Source organism: Salarias fasciatus, chromosome 22 (assembly GCF_902148845.1).
Source record: "Salarias fasciatus chromosome 22, fSalaFa1.1, whole genome shotgun sequence".
Taxonomy (NCBI): Eukaryota; Metazoa; Chordata; class Actinopteri; order Blenniiformes; family Blenniidae; genus Salarias; species Salarias fasciatus.
In genome coordinates, this window is record NC_043765.1 from 1,747,484 (window position 1) to 1,773,471 (window position 25,988).

At 49.6% G+C, this 25,988-nt stretch overlaps 2 protein-coding genes across 3 annotated transcripts in view; both read left to right on the forward strand.

Moving 5' to 3' along the window:
• LOC115409722 (venom phosphodiesterase 2) overlaps positions 1–2,676 on the forward strand; it is a 31,067-nt gene extending 28,391 nt beyond the window's left edge. The window contains exon 27 of the mRNA XM_030120996.1: positions 555–2,676. Within this exon, the coding sequence (XP_029976856.1) occupies positions 555–892 (338 nt within the window). The 3' untranslated portion in view covers positions 893–2,676. The remainder of the gene's footprint in view (positions 1–554) is intronic.
• Positions 2,677–7,283: 4,607 nt separating this feature from the next.
• The window catches only part of carmil1 (capping protein regulator and myosin 1 linker 1), a 30,090-nt gene continuing 11,385 nt past the window's right edge, over positions 7,284–25,988 (forward strand). For both annotated transcript variants that reach the window (XM_030120822.1, XM_030120823.1), the window contains exons 1-11: positions 7,284–7,610; positions 8,397–8,494; positions 10,388–10,438; positions 18,582–18,641; positions 19,596–19,717; positions 20,336–20,433; positions 20,507–20,577; positions 20,696–20,769; positions 20,888–20,963; positions 25,082–25,170; positions 25,543–25,637. In XM_030120822.1, coding sequence (XP_029976682.1) covers positions 7,574–7,610; positions 8,397–8,494; positions 10,388–10,438; positions 18,582–18,641; positions 19,596–19,717; positions 20,336–20,433; positions 20,507–20,577; positions 20,696–20,769; positions 20,888–20,963; positions 25,082–25,170; positions 25,543–25,637 — 871 coding nt within the window. In that variant the 5' untranslated portion in view covers positions 7,284–7,573. The remainder of the gene's footprint in view (positions 7,611–8,396; positions 8,495–10,387; positions 10,439–18,581; positions 18,642–19,595; positions 19,718–20,335; positions 20,434–20,506; positions 20,578–20,695; positions 20,770–20,887; positions 20,964–25,081; positions 25,171–25,542; positions 25,638–25,988) is intronic.

Genomic DNA, 25,988 nt, shown 5'->3' on the forward strand with positions numbered 1-25,988 from the left:
CGCTACAGCCGACACACTACAGCCGGAACAGCCGACACGCTACAGCTGACACACTACAGCCGGAACAGCCGACACGCTACAGCTGACACACTACAGCCGGAACAGCCGACACGCTACAGCCGACACGTTACAGCTGATACACTACAGCCGGAACAGCCGACACGCTACAGCCGACACACTACAGCCGGAACAGCCGACACGCTACAGCCGACACGCTACAGCTGATACACTACAGCCGGAACAGCCGACACGCTACAGCCGACACACTACAGCCGGAACAGCCGACACGCTACAGCCGACACACTACAGCCGGAACAGCCGACACGCTACAGCCGACACACTACAGCCGGAACAGCCGGCACACTACAGCCGACATGCGACAGTCTGAACATCCAACACTACAGTCTGAACAGCCGACACTACAGCCCCGTCCCTGAGGTGTATTTGTGTCATGGTTCTGCCGGTCCTCCTCTGTTCTGATCCGCTCCGGGTTTTCCCGGCGGCTGCCGTCGGCCCGGAGCTTCCTGTTCAGGCTCTCCTCCTTCCTGTTGCAGACGGCGCCCTCTACCTGAAGCAGATCCTCCCGGCGGTCCTCCTCCACCACCAGCTCAGCGCCAAGCAGCTGCGCCGTGTCGTCAACAAGCTCCCGGCCGCCGCCGGCAGGAAGCAGGGGGGCGTGGCCCAGCCGGACGCCGCCCAGCTCCTCCGGCGGATCGGGGCGTGGCTGGAGTCGGCCCCGTCCCACCGGATCCGGGAGCTTCCCGCCATCCTGAGCAGGGCGGGGGCTGGTCTGGCCGCCGAGTGGCTGCAGGTCAAACTGCGGAACATCGACGAGGCTCTGGAGGCCTGCGGCCCGGAGAACGCAGACCCAACGTCAGGAACGCCGAGCTAAAGGAAAACTACTGATCCGGTTTCCAGTTGTTCTTCAGCCGTTTGCCATTTAAGATGCGCTGCAGGAGCAGAACCGTTCAGTGAAAGAAGAGCCCTCGATCCTCAGCTGCAGAGCTTCAGACAGACAAAGTCAGGAAACACATGGCGGGACGTTTCCTGATCGCTGTGATCAGCTCCATGTCCGGCTGTGCAGCTTTCAGAGGAACTGAGAACCCCTGAAACCTGGAACCTGGAACCTGGAACACCTGGAACCTGTGGCTCGGCCTGACGAGTATTTTAGTCATTGATTAATAGCTTGATTATTTTTACTGTCAATTGCTTTTAAAAAAAGACAGGTTTGTAATTTTCTCCTCTTTACAGAAGTTTTGTTCTGACAGCGAATGCAGACAAACTGAAGCTGCTCCTCAATGTTCTGCTCAAATTATATTAAATCTACACGTTCGTGAAATTTCTTTAAACCAGCAAATGTACATAAAATTCCGGAAACACCCCCTGGGGGGTCCAAGGGCCTCAGCTTGAGAACCGCTGCTTTATGCATACTCTTATGTTTCAAACCCTTTGCTGTTGCTGCACTGTGTTTTAAACTGAAGCTCGTTTCCCACCGGCCAAAAAACCAGTTTGAACCCGCTGACCCCCGGCTCCTCCTGGCAGGGTGGGAGGGTTCAATCAGCACTGGACCCGGGTCGGTCCACCCTGCAGTCGCCCCGGCGTTTTAACGGCTCGGCTTCTTTTAGTGGGAGGGGCTAAAGGGAGTGTGAAAGGCAGACCGGGGTCAACGCTGCAATTTACGAGATGACGTCGACGCAGCGTGGCTACGTTAGCGTGGCTACAATAGCATGGCGACGGTAGCATGGCGACAGTAGCGTAGCTACGTTAGCGTGGCTACGTTAGCGCGCTAGTTGTTGTTTCTAGACACAGAGTGGGATTTCCTTCGTCAATATGAGCCAGGTTTGGCAAGATAGCGAGACCAGAGAGCTTCTCTGGATCTGTGGGGAAGAGGAGATTAATTCATGCAGTTTACTTTCGCTTTGCTCCGTCGCGCTGATGATGTCATCAACGTGGGACACCATCAGGGAAAATGTGGCGACGTAGCTCGTCGGCGGGCGGTCGGACCCGGGTCTGCAGGCGGAGGGACAGGAGTCCAGAAGCTGAATGTTAGCAGGTGGAGGACACGGCTCGACCCGCTGGCTGCAGTGGGACCGGGGTGGAACTGAAACGAAAGTGAAGGATTTCTCGGTGTGTGTCGGCCGTCTGGGAGGGTTTGTGCGACGGTTCTGCAGCCTTCATGACCGAAAGAGCAGCTTCAAGTGACTTTCAGCCAGTCTGGCTGTTTTGGAGCCATAAAGAACATCGAACCTCTAAAACGAGGAGAATGCGGCTCAGGAAGTCCACATATAGTTTAGATTCACAAACAAAACCCATCTTATGATGCATTTATGAAGTTAGGGATCAGAGTAGGAACATTTTATTTATTTAACCTGTTTTTCCCCTGATTTTAACAGTCTGGCTCCTGTTTTCAAGTATTTTTTGATGATATTTTAGAAATTTTAGCCGTTTTAACCATTTTACCTCTTTTTGAGCAGTTTTGCGTGTTTTTTTCTAAACATATTTATGTTCTTTTAGAAATTCTAGACATTTCATGTTTTTTTAAGACGTTCTATTACTTTTTCCCCATTTCTCGTGGCTTTAGCTATTTGTCCTGATTTCAGTTGCACCTTTTGAACTGATGAATCATTCTGAAGAGTCCTATGGTGTATGATAATAATAAAAATAAGTTCGATATTCTTTCACGTCTCGTGTTGTGAAGCTTCCTGGAGCCGCTGCAGAGGGACTGAAGAGCCACATGTGGCTCCAGAGCCGCAGGTTGAGCACCGCTGGTCATAATGTTCTCCCCAAGGACGGTGAATACAGTGGACGAAGCTTTCCTGACGCAGCGTTCTGAAATCCGGTTCCGAAGACTGCAGCGAGTCCAGCAGGCATAGCCGAGGGAACTTATTTTCAACAGGGGGTGCTGAGAAAAAAAAAAGGGGGGGGGGGGGCGCACACACACACACACACACACACACACACACACACACACACACACACACAGGTACCAGGCCTAACAGAGATGCTCTTGTGCTGACCGTGTTGCTGACCAGCAACTATATATTCAAATGATAGCTGGGCCGTTAACGGCGGTAACCTGCTGCGTTATCGTGAGAGTGTTTTCGCGCGAGAAAAAAAATGTCGCTGTTAATCTCTGCATTTCAAAGTTGGGTCTGGGAGCTGGGTCTACACATGCACAATTCACTTTGATATATTTTAGTGTGGATGTCTGCCTGGCCCAGCCTGGGTGAAAAAACGCTGTGGGGGGGGGGGGGGGGGGGCAAGCCTAACCTGTCCTGCCCCCGAAAGTCTCACTGCGCTCCAGCTGAACGTAAAAAAAACACACACGCGCTTTTATCGGTGAAACACGGTCCATTCCTCATTATTTGCCATATTGAACTCGGCCGAATTATCAGAGAAATCACGACGAAAAGGCTGGTATAAGGCACAAACTGAAATATGACCGCAAATATGAAGAAAATGAAAGTGAAACTTAAATCACGTGTTTTGTCGGTGCAGCGTTTCGGCCAGCTGATCGTTTTTGCTGAAAACACGCAAAATAAAGTACATTTCCCTTCAACACTCAATCTGGCTTAATAAAGGTAAGTATGAGGCACCATGCAGCGTGACTGAATTTAGGTTGCCTTGGAAACATAGCTAAATTAATTCTTATTTATAAAATAAAAGTAAGCGATGTAGTTTTCAATTATGGACCTTTTTGCTACATTCGCGAGGGGGCGCTGCAGCACCCTCCGCACCCCTACTTCCCGCGGCCATGCCAGCAGGTCGTCTCCAGACTGGACTCTGTAAACCAGGTGTAATGTGATTGGTCCAGCCTGTCACATGACCGCATCACGTGGACAGAGGAGGCGATGTGACAGGGCGATTTATGCAAAACTTTAACTCATTAAAATAAAATCAACAGATGATTGATGTGAAAAAAAGAGTCTGGTCCGGAAGAACCTGAGACAGAGACCAGGACCTGGTCTGGAACCGGGAGCTTTATGTTTATCTGCTCTCTGAAAATCTGCATTTTTAAATGAGTTCCAATGAGGCTATGGCTGTTTCTGAAACCAGCATCATCGCCCCCTGCTGGAATTCACCCTGAATTGCAGCTTTCTTGTACTTCCGCATTACCTTCATGTTTTGTGAGCGGAGGTGTTCGCCCGGTTCTCCCCGAGTCACAATGAGCATGTTGCCTCCTTCCAGTTTGTCCTCTCTGTTGACGTAAAGCATCGAGCAGAGAACCGGAGCAGGAGGACGGTTCGCCACGGCTCTGAGGACACGAGGACTCAAACCCTGCACAGTTTAAACATCTGTGTGTCCCTCATTTTTCACCAGTTCTGCTGGTTCAGGGTTTAATTTGGCTCTGTCGTGGATTTTGACAGGTGAGGACAGTGAGGACAGACAGACCTGGACAGGTGAGGACAGACAGACTGGGACAGGTGAGGCCGGCTCGGTTCTGAGGCCCCGGTCTTTCCCTCTTTGCTTCACATTCAGTCCAGTCCACAGCCAAAGCTAAACCCCGAAGACAACCCGTGTCCCTCGGCTCAGGACAACCCGTGTCCCTCGGCTCAGGACAACCCGTCAGCTCCGTTACACCTCCACCTGTCCAACATGTCCTCGGAAACAGTTTGGCCACAGTCTCTCCACAACATGCAAAGAACCAGAGGACACGAAGACCGGAGAGACGTCCCGTCCGAGACGGCGATCAGGCAGCATCTGGACCCCGTCCCGGCTCAGCCTCTGGCCCGGACTCTCCAGAAGCCAGACTGACGGTGGAGGAAGAACCGGTCGGCGCCGGAACCGACAGTCTGGAAGAAATTCTGAATTCTGATTAGTATTTATTTTAGCAATCATTTTAATCACACACACACACACACACACACACACACACACACACACACACACACACGTTTGTACAGCTATATGTTGTGAGGACATTCATTGACATAATGCATTTCCTAGCCCCTCACCCGAACCCTAACCATCAAAAATTAAAGCCTAACCCTAACCCAGACCCTAAACCTGACCTAAACCTGATTGTAACGTTAAACCAAAAATCAAGTCCTAACCCTCAAAAAGGCCAAAAAAGGTCTGTCGAATAGTGAGGACCGGTAAAAATGTTCTCACTTTCCAAAAATTGTCCTCACTTGTAATAATAATAATAATAATAATAATAATAATAATAATAATAATAATAATAATGAATTTTATTTATCATGCACTTTACATTTGTAAAACAAATCTCAAAGTGCTACAATGGAATTTAAAACAACAGTGACGATTAAAAGTAACAGATACAGGCTAAATCAATAAAAACACTCATACTTACACTCATAAAATGCAACAGAGAACAGTAAAATCATTCAAAAGCTTTCAAAAACAAAAACGTTTTCAGGCGAGATTTAAATGAGTCCACCGACTGTGGTGCCCTCAGGTGGGCAGGTAGGGCATTCCACAGTCGGGGTGCTGCAGCCTGAAAAGCCCTGTCCCCCATGGAACACAGTTTGGTTTTGGGGACCTTCAGCAAATTGATGTTGGCGGAGCGGAGGCGTCTGGTCGGGTCGTGTGGGGAGAGAAGTTCTTTAAGGTACACTGGTGCACTACCATAGACACACCGATGGGTCAGGAGGCAGATTTTGTATTCCAGCCTGAACCTAACCGGGAGCCAGTGAAGGTCATGGAGAATGGGGGTGATATGGTGTCTTTTTGGCATCCTCATCAGGATCCTGGCAGCACAGTTCTGGATCGACTGAAGCCGTTGTCGGCTTCTTCCAGAGATCCCGATGAGGAGGGCATTGCAGTAGTCCAGCCTGGAGGAGACAAAAGCATGGACCAGCTTCTCAGCAACGGGGAGGGAGAGGGAGGGGCGTAGTTTGGAGATGTTCCAGAGGTGAAAAAATGAGGTCTTACAGATGTGTTGGATATGGAGGTCAAAGGAGAGGGTGGGGTCAAAACGGACACCCAGGTTGGTAACGGCAGTTGTTGGGTTGATTATGTGGCCGGCAAATGATAGGACTGTGGAAGGGGAGGACTTGAGTTGATGTGGAGTTCCAATTAATAGAAATTCAGTTTTGGAGCTGTTGAGCTGGAGAAAACTGTCATTCATCCATGCTTTAGTCTCCTCCAGGCAGGCGGTGAGTGATTGGATAGAGAGGGAGGAGGTCCGGTCCAGCCTGACATAGAGCTGAGTATCATCAGCATAGCAATGGTAGGAGACTCCATGCCTGCTGATGATGTGGCCCAAAGGGAGCATGTAGATGGAAAACAGGCTGGGTCCCAGCACTGACCCCTGGGGAACCCCACAGGTGACAGCGTGGGACCTCGACCTGGCTTCCCCAAGGGCCACTTACTCAGCCCTACCGGTCAGGTAGGACCGGAACCACTGGAGCGCTGTATCTGAAAGACCAATGAAATGCTGGAGTCTGTGGAGGAGGATGGAGTGGTCAACAGTGTCGAAGGCGGCTGAGAGGTCCAGGAGTAACACGAGTGATGGAGAGCCCTGGTCAGAGGCCACCAGCAAATCACTGGTGACCCTGACCAGAGCTGTCTCAGTGCTGTGAGGTTGAAAGGTTATAAACCCATGGTCCTCACAACATATAGCTGTACAAGTACACACACACACACACACACACACACACACACACCCCTAACCCTAACCCTCACCCAGACCACCACACAGCCGAACCCTAAGGAAATGTTTTTGACCTTTGACTTTTTTCAGTAACAACAACATGGTCAAGAAAACACTGTTTCCCCTCATTAGGACCGGAAGAAGGTCCCACAAGGCACATCGTGCAGGTTATTTAGAAAAACTCTCTCTCACACACACACACACACACACACACACACACACACACACACACACACACACACACACACACACACACACACACACACACACACACTCATCTAATTTCTCAGTTCCTGCTCGTATCACATTTGTGTGTACTTCAAACTGTCAAACTGCCCTCTGGGGACAAATGAAGAGTTTTAATCTGATCTGATCTGATCTGATCTGATCTGATCTGATCTGATCTGATCTGATCAGACCTGGCCGGACCTGTTGATCGGATGTGACCTCAGTGGCTCTATCAGGATCATAAAGTCATTTTGTTGCAAACAGAAATGAAAAAAGAAACAATAGTTCTCGTTTCTGTTTCAACTCGTTCGACCAACCTTTTTCTGAACTCTTCGCTCAGGCTGTTCCTGACATGAAGAGTCTCGTCAGTGTTTCATTTGCTGCTGTTTCGTTTTCACTGATGTGAAGCAGTTTGTTTCCAGGTTCCAGTTCCCGCGGCGGCCTCCGCGTGTCGCTGTTCTCACGCTTTCACCGCCGTGGGGAGACACGCGGATCCGAGCGCGTGCGTGATTTGTTGTCATCCAGGTCCGGAGCCGCTTCGCTTCGGATGAGAGTTCTGGAGCTGGGATCCCGGTTTTTCCCCGCAGTGGCCCCCGGTTCCCGGAGCTCTTCTCCCCGGTTCCCGGAGCTCCTCCAGGCTCCGTCCCGCCAGCGGCGCCTCTGCTCGGCTCTCCCCGCCCCTCCTGCGCCCGTCGCCGGCTGCGCTGAGCGCGTCTCCCCGCTGGAGCCATGGAGGAAAAGACGGAGCTTCCCCGAGAGCTGCTGGGTGAGAAACGGTCTCCTCTGATCCAGAACGGGTCTAGACCACCGGGACAGGTTCTGGTAGGAGAACACAGCAGGAACCTGACTTAAAGAAAAGTTTGAGGGAAGTTTTCTGGATTTATATTTATATATTTAAAACTGATTAAATGAAGCTTCAGGCAGAATAAAGGAAGCTGAGAGAGAACCGCAGAACCGAACCGCAGAACCGAACCGCGGAGCCGCAGCGGGTCCTCAGGAGAACTTTTCACCGCCTCAGGGTTTAACTTTCTACCTGAGACCTGGAGACGCTTCCTGGTCTGGAGACTAGTCCTGCAGGGGAGGGAGTGTCCCGGATTCCTGAACCACATCAGAGTCCAGATCAGAGTCCTGAACAGGGTCCTGAACCAGGTCAGAGTCCAGGACTGCGAGCTGATCTGGATCAGGATGCTGTGACTCAGGAGGTTTTCACCTCAGACCGCAGAGAACCGTCTGGAAAACCAGGTTCTAAAGGGGTCCTGCTCACAGAGGGTCCGGGACCTGGAGGACTGAGGCGGTCCAGGATCCGGTTCAGTTCAGTGTTTTCCGTATTTTATATTTTTATCATTTTGTCTCTTCAGTCTGAAAGTTCAGAGTTTATTAGAAACCTGCCGTCCTGTACAGGAGGTCAGAGGTCAGAGGTCAGCTCCACCTGATGCTGCTGAGACCCAGAGGGTTTCCTATGGACTGTGGAAGCTAACTGTGTGTGTGTGTGTGTGTGTGTGTGTGTGTGTGTGTGTGTGTGTGTGTGTGTGTGTGTGTGTGTGTGTTGCAGAGAGTGTGCGGGAGGCCGTGGGTCGGAAGGTGAAGCTGGCTCTGAGGCGTCGAGTCCAGCTGGAGGTCAAAGGTGACAAACTGGAGAACCGAGTGCTGGTGAGTGTTTCAGTCGGGTCTGTGGTCCGGGTTCTGGCCCGGTTCTGCTGTGTGTGTGTTCTGCTGTGTGTTCTGCAGTGTGTGAACAGAACACACACCTCTGAGTGCTTTTGTCTGTGGAGAGAATCCAGGTGTGTGTGGGCGGAGCTGCAGCGGCTCTGGTTTCAGCTGTGTGTGTGTGTGTGTGAGTGTGTGTGTGTGTGTGTGTGTGCTGACATTCCTCAGCTCCTGTCAGGACTTGACTGTCGGTTCCTCATTCCTCTGCTCTGACTGCAGCCAGGAAACAGCAGCAGGTCCAGGACTCTGGGTCCAGGGTTCAGGTTCAGGGTTCAGGGTTCAGGTCCAGGGTTTAGGGTTTCCAGTTGTTTCCTTCCGGTCTCACCTCTTCTTCTCCTTCTGCTGCGTCGTTTGGTGAATTTGGGCAGAAGTGTGTGAAAAGTTCCACTTTAGGAAAAAACAGAAAGAAAGAAGGAAAAGAAGAAAAAGAAGGAGCAGCGAGACTCAGAACGTCCATCATTCAAAACCGCTTCAAGAAAAACCCTCTGACCCCCTTTAGTCCATCAGGTCTCACTGAGAGGACTCTGAGTTCCTGGTCTCTGTCTCTGGTCTCTGGTCTCCCTGGTCTCCCTGGTCTCTGGTCTCCCTGGTCTCTGTGGTTCCTGTCCTCTGGTCTCTCAGGTGTCTGTCCCTCTGAGACACCTGGTCCAGTCCTGGACTGTCTACCTTGTCAAAACCTGTGAGGAACTGGAGACCTGTCCAGCGAGACCCTGTCCAGCTAGACCCTGTCCTCAGCTGTCCTCCCCTGTCCTCACCTGTCCAGGTGTTTCCTGTCCTTCCCTGTCCAGGTGGACCCCGCCCGTCCCCCTTCTGGCTCCAGGTCTCGGGGCCTGATCAGGATCAGCAGAACCAGATGAATGAATGAATAGAAGTTTCTCTAAAGAACCTCGGCTTGGTTAATTCACTCGTTCACTGAGCGCATTAGTCTCTCCACAGCCAGTGGGATGAAGGAGTGAACGGATGAGCCAATGAGCGAGTGAACAGACGAGTGTGTGAACACAGGAGGGATCATGTGAGCAAGCCAGAAATGAGTGAAAGAGTGAGGAAACGAAGGAGCGAGCGAACGAGGAAAGGAATGAGTGAGCAAACGAGGAAGCGAACCAGGAAATGAACGAGTGAGCGAACAAGGGCAGTGAGCGAGTGAGTGAACGAGGGAAGGAATGAAGAAGTGAGCGAACGAGGAAGCGAACGAGTGAATGAGGAAAAAAATGAGTGAGCGAACGAGGAAAGGAATGAGTGAGCGAACGAGGAAGTGAGCGAGTGAGCGAACGAGGGAAGTGAGCGAGTGAGTGAACGAGAAAAGGAATGAGGAAGTGAGCGAGTGAGCAAATGAGGAAACGAACAAGGAAGCGAGCGAGTGAGTGAACGAGGAAACAAATGAGTGAGTGAGTGAATGTGTGTGTGTGTGTACACGTTTTTCCATCCTTGTGGGGACATTTGGTCCCCACAAGGATAGGAAATTCCGGCACGATGTGCCTCGTGGGGACATTTCTTGGGTCCTAATGAACAGTGTCTTCTTGACCATGTTGTTGTTACTGAAAAATGGAAAAGGTCAAAAACATTTCTTTGGGGTTCGGCTGTGTGGTGGTCTGGGTTAGGGTCAGGGTGAGGACAACGGTTAGGAGTTAGATATGAATGGGAGTCAATGGAAGGTCCCCACAAGGATAGAAAGACAAAAGTGTGTGTGTGTGTGTGTGTGTGTGTGTGTGTGTGTGTGTGTGTGTGTGTGTGTGTGTGTGTGTGTGTGTGTGTGCGCGCCGCTCTCATTCTGATGCTTGTTGATATCTCGTCTGTATTTCCTGGATTCTCCTCTGACCTCTGACCTCTGACCTCCAGGCTCTGGCGTCTCATCGAGCCTTCCTGCTGACGACCCGGGTCCCCTCAAAGGTCAGTCAACCGGTAAACCGGTCCGTCAGAACAGTCAGAACGTCACAACGGGTCAGAGGTCGCCTCACAGCTGGACACAGATAATAGATTATGGATTATATGGAGTAGATTATAGTAGATTATTGGTTACAGGTTATAGATTACAGATACTAGATGTGTGATATAGATTCCTTCCTCTCAGACTGAATCTCAGCCGTTGGAGCCGCAGCAGGAAAATGATCACATGTCAGTTTTTCCTTCAGTCTCCTCTGATGAGTCCTGATCCAGATCAGCTGATCCCGTCAGAGCAGATCCCCCGTATGAACACCTGGAGCTGCCAGCAGTCAGCACTGCTTCAGCTTCTCTGGTCTTTAAAGAAAATCTACAATATTCAAATAAAGTTCAGTCTGTTTGAGGAGCTTCCCTCCACACACACACACACACACACTCACACACACACACACACACACACACACACATACATACCATTATGGAGTCGTGTGATCGTTTTACCCACAATGCAGCTGTGGTCCGTCTGTGGGAAAGGAAACCAGAGAGAGGAGGAGAAGTTCAAGCTGGAGGCTGAGAGTGAAAAACACTTTCCCAGAGAAGCAGGAGTCTCCGACCTGCTGGGTCCAGAAGACGGACGGGTCGTCCTGTGGTGGACGGGTCCCGCTGCAGGGACATGCTGTGACTGTGTGTGGTTGTGTGTAGAATAGAATAGAATAGAATAGAATAGAATAGAATCAAATACTTTATTGATCTCACAATGGAGAACTGTCCAGGTCCCCGAGGTTCGTAGAACTCAGCAACGAAAGTAAATAAGAACAACAAATAGTGCAAATCGTGGCAGCTAAAGAGGAAGATCTAACTTTATGTACGCGAGTCTGAAAAATCTAACAGGACATATATAATGAATCATAAATATATAATAAATACAGTGTATACAATATAATACAATAGTATAATAAAAATAAATACAACACAAAATGCAATATACAATGTGTATATATATATATATATATATATATACATACACATGTATATAAACTTTATTCTCGCCACCCAGACAAGGCAGACATGGAACGGCAGAACCAGGTAGCGGTAGCGGGCATCGTGTACAGGAACATATGTACCGAGTATGTCTCCTTCCAGCTCGGGTCCTCTACCAGAGTCCTGGAGCTGGAGGGTTCTGCAGGGTCTTAGCTGTTCCTAGGATTGTGCTCTTCTGAACAGAGCTCTCAGATGTTGTTCCTGGTCTCTGCTGGAGCCATCCTCCCAGCTTGGGGGTTCCTGCTCCCAGTGTCCCGATCACTCCTGGTATCACTGTTGCCTTCACGCCCCACACTCTCTCTCTATCTCTTCCCTCAGCCCTTGGTACTTCTCCAGCTTCTCTGCTCCTTCTTCCTGATGTTCCATCACTTGGGATTGCTACATCTATCACCACAGCTGCCTTCTGCTGTTTATCCACCACCACTATGTCAGGTTGATTGGCCATCACCTGCTGGTCAGCCTGGATCTGGAAGTCCCACAGGATCTTGCCTCGATTGTTCTGGACCACCTTTGGAGGTGTCTCCCATCTTGACCCTGGGACCTCCAGTCCATACTTGGTACATATGTTCCTGTACACGATGCCCGCTACCTGGTTGTGCCGTTCCATGTATGCCTTGCCTGCCAGCATCTGACCCCCTGCTGTGATGGTCTGTACTGTCTCTGGGGCTTCTTTGCACAGTCTGCACCTGGGGTCTGGTTTGGTGTGGTAGATCCCGGCCTCTATTGATCTTGTGTTCAGGGCCTGTTCTTGTGCAGCCATGATTAGTGCCTCTGTGCTGTCCTTCAGTCCAGCCTTTTCCAGCCACTGGTATGTTTTTCCAATGTCAGCCACTTCTTCAATGTGTCGGTGGTCCATGCCATGCAGGGCTTCGTCTGTCCATGATGGCTCCTCTGGCTCCTCCTTACTGGGCTTTTGATGTCTGAGGCATTCACTTAGCAGATCATCACCGGGGGCCATCTTCTTGGTATACTCATGGAGGCTCTTGGTTTCCTCCTGGATAGTGGCTCTGACACTCACTAGTCCTCGGCCTCCCTCCTTTCTCTTGGTGTACAGCCTCAGTATGCTGGACTTAGGGTGGAACCCTCCGTGCATTGTAAGGAGCTTTCTTGTCTTGATATCAGTGGCTTGCATTTCTTCCAGTGGTCAGGATATTATGCCAGCAGGGTATCTGATTACTGGTAGAGCATACAGTATGTGTTTATGGCCTGGATCTTATTTTTGCCATTCACCTGGCTCTTCAGGACTTGTCTTACTCTCTGTAGGTATTTGGCTGTGGCTGATTTTCGAGCTGCCTCCTCATGGTTACCATTTACCTGTGGGATCTCCAGGTACTTGTAGCTGTCCTGCGCATCTGTTATGTTCCCTTGAGGCAATTCAACTCCTTCAGTTGTGATCACCTTCCCTCTTCTAGATACCATTCGTCCACACTCATCCAGTCCGAATGACATCCCGATGTCATTGCTGTATATCCTGGTGAGGTGAATCAGGGAGTCGATGTCACGCTCATTCTTGGCATACAGTTTGATGTCATCCATGTAGAGGAGGTGGCTGACAGTTGTTCTGCTCTTGAACCGGTATCCAAAGCCGCTCTTGGTAATGATCTGGCTGAGGGGGTTCAGGCCTGTCAGAACAGCAGGGGGGAGAGGGCATCGCCTTGGTATATGCCGCATTTGAGGCTCACCTGTGCCACTGGCTTTGAGTTGGCCTCTAGACTTGTCTTCCACAGCCCCATTGAGTTCTGAATGAAGCTCCTTAGAGTCCTGTTGATGTTGTACAGTTTCAAGCACTCTAGTATCCACGTGTGGCATTGAGTCAGAGGCTTTCTTGTAATCAATCCAGGCAATGCACAGGTTGGTGCTGCGGGCCTTGCAGTCTTGGGCGATTGCCCTGTCAACCAGTAGCTGGTGTTTGGCCCCCCTGGTGTTATTGCCAATCCCTTTTTGTGCTTTACTCATGTACTGATCCATGTGCCTACTTATCTTGGCCGCCATGATGCCTGATAGGAGTTTCCATGTGGTGCTGAGGCAGGTTATAGGCCGGTAGTTTGATGGTATTGTTCCCTTCTGGGTGTCCTTCATGATGAGGACTGTCCGACCTTGGGTTAGCCACTCTGGGTGGGTCCCTGATATTAGCAGCTGGTTCATTTGTGCTGCAAGGCGTTCATGGAGTGCAGTTAGCTTCTTAAGCCAGTAGGTGTGAATCTTGTCGGGCCCTGGAGCTGTCCAGCTCTTCATTTTGGCCACTCTTGCCTGTACATCTGCTGTTGTAATTACTACTGGGTCTTGTTCTGGGAGGTTGCTGTGCTCTGCCTGCAGGCCTGCCAGCCACTGGGCATTGGTGTTGTGTGGCACTTCTTTTTCCCAGATACTCTTCCAGTATTGCGCAGTCTCAGCCCTGGGTGGGTCTGCTGTGGTCTTACTACCCTGCCACTGAGAGTAGACCTTAGCTGGATTGTTAGAGAACACCCTGTTTATTCTCCTGGTCTCCACTTCTCTCATGTATCTCTTTAGGCGGGTAGCTAGGACTGTGAGTCTTTGCTTAGCAGTCTCCAGTGCCTCAGTTATTGACAGCTTTCTGTATTTCTTGGGCAGTTCTTTCTTGAGATTCACCCCTCTGCTTAGTTCTGTGAGGAAGCTGACTTCTCTCCGTGTTGCCATGATTTTTGCCTCTAGCCTTCTTTTCCATGGAGGTTCTTGGTCACTCCGGCTACTCATGCTGTTCATCTTGTAGCCAAGCATCTCTAGGAGAACTGTCGCTGTTGCATATATCAGCTGATTGGTCTCAGTGATGGTGCTGGTAGGGATTGTTAGCAGTGCTGTGTTCACATCTTCCAGTAGAGATTCCGATGGTACTCTATCATTACTTAGCCTTGGCAGCCAGGAGGGTGTTGAGTTCCCCCAGGACATCATGATCTTCTCTCTCAGGTCAGCTGCTCTCGTGATCAGCTCTGTTATTGGAGCTTGGTACTAGGCATGGGCCGGTATGAGATTCTGACGGTATGATAACCTTAGGCAAAAATATCTCGGTTTCACGGTATTATGATTGCAGCTCTAAAATGTGTACTTTGAATGTCTGTATTTAAAGCGATACTTCAACATTTTGGCAAATTGGCCCATTTAGCGCAATTCCTTAGTCATTTGGAACAGCATACTTATTGTTTTTGTGAGAGCGAGCTGTTGTTTATTCAGAGGTGAGTCGGGGAAGGTTTTCGGAACGGACACAATGGAGGTGGACGGTATTTTTGTTCCCCCTCATCAAACTCATCAAATACACAATCCAACAACCCCAAAACACTTTGATGGACACGTTATAATCCGCACATTCACTACGCTGTGAAATATTAATGCAAAATTACGAGATTGCGTTGTTTATGCGAAGATTGCTAAGATGGAACTAATTACTAAACATGGCGTCTGGGCGTAGTGATCTCAAAAGAAAAAGTAGTTCCCAGTATTTGCTTCAGTGTCGTAACGTTCCAATATTATTTGTTGGTGTTCCACAGCGTAGTGAATGTGCGGGGCTTTAGGCTGCCGCTTCAGACAGGTGAGTGACCTCTACTTTCTCCTATTAGACATCACATTAAAAAAATGCTCATACTGCAGGAACGGTATGACGGAAAGTTTTAGTGGTTTTGAAACCTTGACTTTTTCATACCGTGTATACCTTAAAACCGGTTACTGGCCTATGCCTACTTGATACCCAGTCTCCTATGACCTGTCGTCCTGGCTCCCCCTTGATGTAGCATCTTGTACCGTGGTTGAGGGGCTGGGGCTTGGTACCCATTCTTGTTGCACCTCATCAATCTCCAACTGTGACAGTAAGTTCCTCTTGCAGATATTCGAGCACTCACTTAGTAGCTGTATATATATACAGCTACTAAGTGAGTAGCTGTATATATATATATACACACACACACACACACACACACACACACACACACACACACACACACACACACACACGTATGTACAATATTGTTTTAGCAATATTGTTGTGTGTGGTTGTGTGTATGCAGCAGCGTTGCCTGCAGGAACTGTGGTGGAGTGTGTGAAGCGAGCCGGCTGACCTCTGACCTCTGGACTGTTGGTTTTCGGAGCTGCGGTGGAAGGACGGAGGGAACAGAGGACGCTCTGTCCTCCAGCCGGCGGAGAGGAAGACAGACAATGCAGGAATTTAACAGCTGGCAGGCAGAGCAGGGGGCGGTCCACTCTTCCTCCTCAGCTCCTCTTCCTCCTCTGTCCTCTTCCTCCTCCGTCCTCTTCCTCCTCCGTCCTCTTCCTCTCAGACTGTCGGTGCCTCCTGCTGGAATCAACTTTATGTTTCTGAAAACTTCTCTGGGTCAAAAACACAAAGGCCCTCATTTATCAATCCATCTTTCAAACGGGTGTATATCTGAGCGGTGAGCTCATCGTACGACGGGGCTCGCGCGGCATTACAGAAACTTCCGTACCTCGCCGATCTCAGCGTTTGAGTGATCGAGTGTTGATAAATGCGGCGGCTGAATCTGATCGTGATTAACAATGTTACGCCCTGAAATATTCATAGTTCCGAAGCCCCGCCCACTGAGGTCAAACACGGAAAAGGAGCGATTTTGGCGAGAAAAGAAACTTTGGGAGCTGGAAATGGATCCTCTCAGGTCTGAGGTGGAGGAGAATCAGGAGGAGCTCTTTGGAAGAATAAAAACTGAAATTAAAGGAGAATAGAAAAACGCAGTCTGGAGGACGCTGTTCACGGCAGCCGTGAGCAGCGTCACCTGGATGAACGGACACCGGCTGAAGTCTGAACAGATTATAGATCCGTTAATTTAACCCTGATATTACAGATAATGAAGCCGACTCATGTTGTACAGCTCAGAGTTTTATTGTTTTGTTTTATGATGTCTCAGAGTCAGACAGACTCCTGTCGGTCCTGCCCGTGGACTGGCTTCGGTTCTACTGCTGGGATCCGTGGTTCTTGTGCTGGACCGTCCAACGGACTGTCCTCAACATAGTCCTAGGCTTTACTTCTTATTGTCTCATGCTAGCTGTTGCCAAAGCTGTCCGTCCCTGGCAGAGGGATCCCTCCATACTGTGGTTCTCCCCAAGATTTCTTCTTTTCCCACTGGGTTTTTGGAGTTTTTTCTTGCCGGATGTGAGGGTCGAAGGCGGTGGTTGCTTCGTTCTGTCTCGTTACTGTAAATATTGACATATTAACATTATGCTTATTCACTGTTTTTACTTTTACCGACCAATGTAACATCTTGAAACCCTCTGAGGCAGCTGTTGTTGTGATACTGGGCTATACAAAAATAAATTGATTGATTGATTGATTGATTGATTGACAGCGCGGCACCGCGGCCCGGTCTCCTCCCCACAGCGGGGACGTTCCCACCGAGACGCACCTCGGACCGAACGGGACACAGCACAGGACCGAACAGGACCCGGGATTCAGTCCACCAAGGGCGGCGCGTGCCACCTGCTGCTGGTGCTGCTTCAATTAAAGACAATTTATAGAAGTTTTCATAAAATGTTTGACTAAACTTCCTCTGTCTGTATTTAACCTCCCTTTAGTTCATGTTATTTTCCAGGCTGCTGGCATCACATCACTGATTAAATAAATAATTTTCTATACTTTAGAGTTTATTTACATTTCAGTAGCGGTTCTTCAGGTCCTGTCTCCTCCATCCAGACCCAGTGGAGGCTCTGCTGGTTCCCACATCCTCTTGTGGCACAAGCGCATCAAAGTAACTCTGTCGCCAGTGCAATATTGTGTAAAACTGCCTAAATAAAGTCACACACCTTTTCGGGGATGAACAGGAACAGCAGCGTTTCCCCCGCTGGATCTGAGCGTCTGAAGCTGCTCCGCAGCAGCAGCTGTGCGTCTTTGCGCACTGATAAACTGCTCCTCTCTGTGGCAGGATGGACCAGCGGACTTATTGAAAGTTAAAAATCCTTTATTAATCCCACAAGGAAGAATTTTATTAGATATTCCGTAAGGGCATAATTTTATTTTTTATTATTTTTTAATCTGTACTGAATGTGTGCTGCTCCTGCTTTATGGCGTGTTTGAGATGTGCTTTATAGTTATTTTCACGCTCCGCCAGGTTCTTCTGCGCTGCACCGCCAGTCCACACTGACAGAAACTTGCTACACGATGTCAGAGCTGACGTGAGATTTCATCTTTCCGAACGATCACGACCAGATTGATAAATAACCAACCCGTCTTTCATATGGACGTACGACAGGCGTACGCCCGTATACGGTCGTAGTACCGTTTGATAAATGAGGGCCAAAGTGAAGGAGGTCAAAGGTTAAACAGCCGGTTGCTCTTATGAGACCAGTGTGGATTCAGACTGGTTTAGACTGGATTCATCCTGGTTTAGACTGGATTCAGACTGGTTTAGACTGGATTCAGACTGGTTTAGACTGGATTCAGACTGGTTTAAACTGGTTTAGACTGGATTTGACTGGATTCTGACTGGATTCTGACTGGTTCAGACTGGATTCTCTCCTCTTGGTGTGACTGTGTGTTTGTTCATCTGTATTGGATTTGTGAGAGTCACGACCCCTCCCCTCTATTCTTTTTTTTGGCCCCGCCCTCCCTTCTCTCTTGGACCCGCCCCTCCCCGCTCTCTTTTGGACACGCCCCTCGTTGCTCTCGCCGCCCATCATGAACTTTACAGACAGCAGCGTTGTACGGCTGCTCATGTCGTATTGAATCCCAGCTGTGGCCACTAGATGTCTCCGCTGGACCGCAGCACGCCGCTGCAGCTCGGTTCCTGCAGGAGGAACGTCTGTTCACCAGAAGGTTCAGAGTGACACACTGGCAAAGAGCATGAAGGAGTCTGGCGGAGGCCAGAAGCAGCTGGCAGAAGGTTCTGGAACAGCAGCTGGTCCACATCTGGATGGAGACGATAAATGTTCCCTTCTGCTGCTCCTCCATCAGGAGATGTTTGTAGAGAAACGTGACTGAAGGAATGTTCTAGAAGCAGGCTCACTGGAGCCGCAGCAGGACTCTTTATCAGGGTTCCACCATCTGTGTTGTGTGTGGTGTGCGCTGTGTGTTGTGCAGTGTGTATTGTGTGTGTTCTTGTTGTGTTTCATTTGCCGTTTTCTGTCCCGACTGATTCAGGTGGAACATTCCTTCAACTACCTGGAAATCCAGGGAATCAGCAGCAGCAAGCCCACCCAGGTGCGCGCGCACACACACACACACACACACACGCACACGCTCAGTCTTGTATTTCTATCCTTGTGGGGACCGTCCATTGACTCCCATTCATGTCTAGCCCCTAACCCTGACCCTTACCCTAACCCTAACCCACACCACAACAAAGCCTAACCCTAAAGAAATGTTTTTGCACTTTTACTTTTTTCAGTAACAACAACATGGTCAAGAAAACACTGTTTCTCCTACTTAGGACCGGAAAAAGGTCCCCACAAGGCACGTCGTTCCACGTTTTGCTATCCTTGTGGGGACATTTGGCCCCGACAAGGATAGAAATACAAGAACGCACACGCACACACACACACACACACACACACATACAGGTTTGTATTTCTATCCTTGTGAGGACACTCATTGACATAATGCATTTACTAGCCCCTAACCTTGACCCTAACCCTAACCCTAACCCAGACCACCACACAGCCGAACCCTAAGGAAATGTTTTTGCAATTTTACTGTTTTCAGTAACAACATGGTCAAGAAAACACTGTTTCCCCTCATTAGGACCAGAAAAACGTCCCCACAAGGCACATCGTGCAGGTTTTCCTATCCTTGTGGGGACATTTGGTCCCCACAAGCATAGAAAAACGCACGCGCACACACACACACACACACACACGCACACACACACACACATACACACTTCCTGATCAGTCCACTGGGGGCGCTGTTCATCGGTTTGGCCTGCCTGCCTCCTTTCATTGGGGCTGCAGTGATACCAGCTGTGTCCACTGGGTGGCAGCAGCGAGGCGGCTGCTAGCGGGTTAGCATGTTAGCATCAGTCTTTATTATAGATGGAAAAGAAACAAATAAGCAAAAACAAATGACTTTAGAACGGAAAATAATGAATGTGTGTGTGTGTGTGTGTGTGTGTGTGTGTGTGTGTGTGTGTGTGTGTGTGTGTGTGTGTGTGTCCAGCTGCTGCTGGAGTGTGATCGGGCTCCCTGCAGCCTCCGGTTCGGCTCGGTGGACGAGGTGGACGAGGTGATCGCTCACATCGGGATCTGTCTGCAGAGGATCAGTCCGTCTGGCTCCCTGCTGTGCGTCTCTCTCACACACACACACACACACACACACACACACACACACACACACACACACACACACTGGGAGTGGGTCTCTCACCCACGATGACAGAAAACCTTCAAAACAGGAATGAATTTAAATGAATTGAATAGAATTTAAATTAATTTTAAATTAATTTTAATGGTTTTAAATCAAAATGATCAAAATGTATTCAAATTAATTTAAATGAATTGAAAATTAAATTTAATTACTTCGGGTGAATTGATAACAATCAGTTCTTTCTGTTGGTTGTTTTCAGTCCATCAATAAACTGATCATCGTGATCTTCTGTTCATTTGCTTTTCTAAAATCACTTTTGGTTTTAGCATGAAGTTTTTATTTTCATAGGAATTACTTTCTATTTGTAAATGGACTAATTCCATATTTCCCGACACTCTATGCTCTTTATTATTAATGTTTCTTCACAGATTTTATTCATTTGAATATTTCAGTTCTTCTGTTTCTATTTTGATTTTTTTAATTTGATCATACTTTTTTGATTGAGAAGTTTAATATATTGACATATTCCTGTGTGCGTGTGTGTGCGCGCGTGTGTGCGCGCGCGCTTGTGTGTGTGTGTGTGTGTATGTTAGAAAGATGATGAGGAAGCTGACTCTTCATCCTCCAGAACGCTCCTCGTCTCTTCAGGCTCTCTGGGACGAGCAGGGATCAGCTGATCCGGGACCCTGCGGTCAGTGTGTGTGTGTGTGTGTGTGTGTGTGTGTGTGTGTGTGTGTGTCTCACATCGTTGTGTGTGTTTCCAGGCGGGTTCTCCCATCAGTACTGGTGTGTGTGTGATTTCCTCGGCCTGCCGTTCAGAGAAGAGGTTCAGTGGGTCAGTGGGTCATCCTGTCTTTACCCCCCCCCCCAGACCCCCCTCATTCCCCTGACCCCTCCAACCCCCCCTCACCCCCTGGGACCGTCCTCACCCCCCCGCTCCGTGTCTCCCGCAGGACGTGGACACCATCTACCTCAGCCAGGACACCCGGGAGCTCAACCTGCAGGACTTCGTCCACCTGGAGAACCGGTGGGTTCTGTCTGGGTCTCTGAATCCGGAACGTCCGGAGACCCGCTGTGGTCCCGACGCTCCCGCCCCGTCTGGTGGAACCGGGCCTCACCCGTCCCGCTGGTCTTCCTGTCTGCAGGGACCTGGTAGCCATCATCGCCGCGCTGGAGTTCAACCCGTGGTTCACCAAGCTGTCCAGCAGGGACTACAAACTGGTAACGGCCGGGAACCGAACCGGCAGCCGTGTGCCTGGCTCAATGGCACAACAGTCACACTCAGACATCTGGGAATGAAACCGGTCAAAACTCTGATGAGCATAATATACCTTATTGGCCCGAATATAAGACGACTCTGATTGGTAGACGACCCCTATTTTCAAATATAATTTTGTGAAAATAAAAATATGTTGCAGACAATAAAGTTACTCATAAAACAACTTTTTATCATACAATTATTCTAAACTCAAAAACTCACAACAGAGATAGCATTTCATTTGATCTAAGATTAAAAAATTATTACTGCAGTATTAAATAAAAAAAAATATTCTCTTTCTCAAAATAAGCAACAATTAAGAACCTCAAAGGTTCAATAACTGCATTAATGATGTAAATAACTTCATAACCATTAAATTCAAGTTCTATTCAACTTCATGAACATCAACAATTCAGCCCTACTGATTGTTGGGTTCAGTTTGGCCTGTAGAGAAAAGTTCTTCAGAGAGAAAGCAGCAGATTTCAGCTGCTCTGAGCTTTTACTTCTTTCTCCTGAAAGCTGTAAAACTGAAACCAACCAGATATACAGAGAAGTGAACAAATAACAAGATGGATCACAACATACATCCCTTTCTAAAAACAAAACCAGTCAGTATTAAAAATCAAAGCCGCTAGCTCAATGCTAACCGTTAATGGAAACGCCATTGACATGCTAACGGAATTAGCATCTGCGTTGAAACTTCAAAACAAACTGATAAACTCACAATTATCAATTTCACCTCCATCCTGAACATCAACTAAGTATACTCGAGTACTTACAGGCAGGTATTTTTGATGCGCTGTTTGAAATGAACCTTAGAAAAACCACCTGCAGCCACACTGCTCAGTCTTCTTCTCTCACTGCTGCAGGCCGACACTCTGTCCAGCTCACGAGCTCCCCCTAACGGGGGGCGGAGCCACTGCATGAAGCAGAGGCAGGACAGCTCCCCGGGACTCTGGCTCCATCTAGTCCTTGATTATAGCACCACCCTATTTTTGAGAATACCATTCCTGGAAAAAAAATATCGTCTTATATTCGGGCCAATACGGTAATAAGAATTAATATTATTATTATCATAAGATTGTCAAATCACGCACATTGTCAATTCCTCCCTGGAAACCGGCATTTTTCGTGTTACTTTTAAACAAGCCCGCGTCCCCCCACTGCTCAAAAAGCCTCATCTCAACCCAGCCCAGCTTGAAAACTCCAGGCCAGTCTCACTTCTACCATTCCTGTCGAAAATACTGGAGGCTCAGTATTTCACCAAGTCTCTGAACACCTGCGGGACCAGAACCTGCTGGACCCTTTTCAGTCAGGTTTCAGATGCGACCACTCCACCCAGACCGCTCTCCTGTCAGTCCCAGAGTCTCTGGTCAGTCCTCTGTCCTCCTGCTGCTGGACAGTCCTCTGTCCTCCTGCTGCTGGTCAGTCCTCTGTCCTCCTGCTGCTGGACAGTCCTCTGTCCTCCTGCTGCTGGTCAGTCCTCTGTCCTCCTGCTGCTGGACAGTCCTCTGTCCTCCTGCTGGACAGTCCTCTGTCCTCCTGCTGCTGGACAGTCTTCTGTCCTCCTGCTGGACAGTCCTCTGTCCTCCTGCTGCTGGACAGTCCTCTGTCCTCCTGCTGGACAGTCCTCTGTCCTCCTGCTGCTGGACAGTCCTCTGTCCTCCTGCTGGACAGTCCTCTGTCCTCCTGCTGCTGGACAGTCTTCTGTCCTGCTGCTGGTCAGTCCTCTGTCCTCCTGCTGCTGGTCAGTCCTCTGTCCTGCTGCTGGACAGTCCTCTGTCCTGCTGCTGGACAGTCCTCTGTCCTCCTGCTGCTGGACAGTCCTCTGTCCTCCTGCTGCTGGACAGTCCTCTGTCCTCCTGCTGCTGGTCAGTCCTCTGTCCTCCTGCTGCTGGACAGTCCTCTGTCCTCCCGCTGCTGGTCAGTCCTCTGTCCTCCTGCTGCTGGTCAGTCCTCTGTCCTCCTGCTGCTGGACAGTCCTCTGTCCTCCTGCTGCTGGTCAGTCCTCTGTCCTCCTGCTGCTGGACAGTCCTCTGTCCTGCTGCTGGATTTGTCTGCTGAACCATCAGATCCTCCTCTCCACTCTCTGACCTCGGCCTCCCAGGTTCTGTCCTGTTGTGGTCCAGGTCCACCTCACAGGCAGATCCTTCAGAGTGTCATGGCGAGGGGAGGAGTCCAGGTCACATGGTCTATCAACAGGGGTCCCTCAGGGGTCGGTGCTTGGCCCCTTACTCTTCTCTCTGTACACCACCTCACTTGGTGCAGTGATTCACTCCCATGGCTTCTCCTACCACTGTATGCTGACGACACTCAGCTCTTCCTCTCTCTTCCTCCTGATGACACTCAGCTCTTCCTCTCTCTTCCTCCTGACGACACTCAGCTCTTCCTCTCTTCCACCTGACGACACTCAGCTCTTCCTCTCTCTTCCTCCTGATGACACTCAGCTCTTCCTCTCTCTTCCACCTGACGACACTCAACTCTTCCTCTCTTCCTCCTGACGACACTCAGCTCTTCTGGCTGATCCTCCACCTGGATGAAGGAACGCCACCTTCAGCTCCATCTGTCTCAGACTGAACTCAGGGTCTGTCCAGCTGTCCATCTGTCCTCAGATCAGTGTCCAACTTCACTCCAGCCTACTTGTGCCACAAACTCAACCAGTAACCTGGGGGTCATGATGGATGACCTGCTGACCTTCAAGGTTCATGTGGCCTCAGTTTCTCGGTCTTGTCGTTATGCCCTCTACAACATCAGGAAGATCAGACCCTTCCTGACCCAACAGGCCCCTCAGCTCCTGGTTCAGACTCTCGTGGTGTCACGTATTGACTACTGCAACTCCCTTCTGGCGGGTCTCCCTGCAGGTCCAGTCAAACCTCTACAGAGGATCCAGAATGCAGCAGGTCTGGTCTTCAACCAGTCCAGCAGAGCTCAGGTCCTCCCCTGTTCATCTCCCTTCATTGGCTTCCAGTTGCAGCCAGGATCAAATTCAAATCTCTCCTCCTGGCTTACAGAACATTTACAAGAACGGCTCCGGCCGACCTGGACTCCCTGATCCAGGTCTACTCTCCTTCATGGCCACTTCGCTCTGCATGTGAGAGACGTCTGGTGCTTCCAGTCCAGCTCGGCTCTAAACCTCCAGCCAGACTCTTCTCCTCTGTTGTTCGCAAATGGTGGAACAAACTACCTAACTCTGTGCGTTCTGCCGAGTCCCGTTCTACTTTGAGAGACAGTTGAAAGGTGCATTGAGGAGTTTGCATGTTTTATGCTGAAACAGTGCCCCCTGCAGGCCTTGGGCATAGTGCAGCTTAGTGAAAAACTCTTTGCTCGTTTAGTAGCGTTCAAGTAAGATTTAAGTTTCTTCTCCCTGGTGGAGTCTGTCTTTCTGGAAGATCCTGCTCAGTTGTTGCTCACTAAGCATCTGGTGGAGTAATGGCGGACAAAGTGAAACTTTACAACCCGGAGCGCGCATTACGTCATTCCTTTCAAATTCTCCCCAAAAAAACTCTGGAGCCGGACCGGCACTGTGACTTTCAAGTGACAATTTAGCGCTGTTAGAGGTTCTGGTGATGAATATGTCAGGGCTCATTGTGCACATCATTAAAAATGTGTAACATATTTATGGTGGAAAATAAGTATTTTTAAGGTTGTAAAACTCCTTAATGCACCTTTGAAGACTCAGTTGTTCAGAGAATACCTAGGGACCTAATCCGACCCCATCTTTGGGGTAGAATAGGTCAGCTGGTCTAAAACCCACCACTGTTGTACCACTGACTAAGTTCACCAAAAAATAAAAAAATGACTAGCGGGGAGGGGGGGTTTGTTTATGCGTCGGATGAACTTTGACAGTGGAGCCTTTGTTCACTCTGAAGTCAACTTCAAATAACGACGAAAATATTTTAAAAACAATGAATGAAGTTACTTCGATGAGATACTGACAGCTGAACGTGGAAGGAAGAGCCGTGTGCCGGTTTCATTACCGTGTACCGCTTCCGTTAACGTGTACCGGTTCCGTTACCGTGTTCTGGTTCTGTTACCATGTACCGGTTCCGTTACCGTTCACCGGGTGTCTCTGGTTCTGCAGTCGACGGACGTCTGTGACCAGATCCTCAGAGTCGTGTCCCGATCCAGTCGGCTGGAGGAAATCCTGCTGGACAACGGAGGACTGAAGAGGTGAGAGACAGTCGTCAGGGGGGGAGGGGAGGGGTCCTGAGAGGGGGGGTCCCACGGGGGGGGGGGGGTCTCGAGGGAGGGGTGTGTTTCAGTTGTCCTCAATGTTTTGGTGAATCACAGTTCACAGGGAGGCTCCTTCTCCAGCTGTTATGGGTATTCTGGTGTTTTGACAGTGTTGTTTGTGGCCCTGGCCCTGGTCCTGGTCCTGGTTCTGGTGTTTTGACAGTGTTGTTTGTGGCCCTGGCCCTGGCCCTGGTCCTGGTCCTGGTTCTGGTGTTTTGACAGTGTTGTTTGTGGCTCATGTCCTGGTTCTGGTGTTGTTTGTGGCCCTGGTCCTGGTTCTGCTGTACTGACGGTGTTCTTTTTCCTCAGTGACTTTGCTCAGAAGCTGGCGGCGGCGCTGTCTCAGAACGCCGCCTCCTCGCTGCACACACTGCACCTGAGCAACAACTCGCTGGAGGACAAAGGTCTGAACCACGACACACACGCCTGTCTTTAATGATCCAAGTGTCAATAAAAGCTCCACGTCAGACAGACAGTGTTTCTGATCCAGATCACACACACTGCTGTGGTGCCGTAAAACGCTTCACTCATTCATCGCCTCTCAGGCTTTGAAGTCTTGTTTGGTTGATAATTCACACAGAGTTCATTTCTGATTGTTCTGGTGGAGCGCTGCTCCCTCTGCTGGCCGGGCTCTGCAGAGGATCACTGTGAGCCCCACACCGCCCCGTCTGCCCCCATCTGCCCCCACAGTGACTCCAAACTGCCCTCACGCTGTCCTCACTCAGTAGGGGGGCATATAGGGGGAGTGTGGGGGC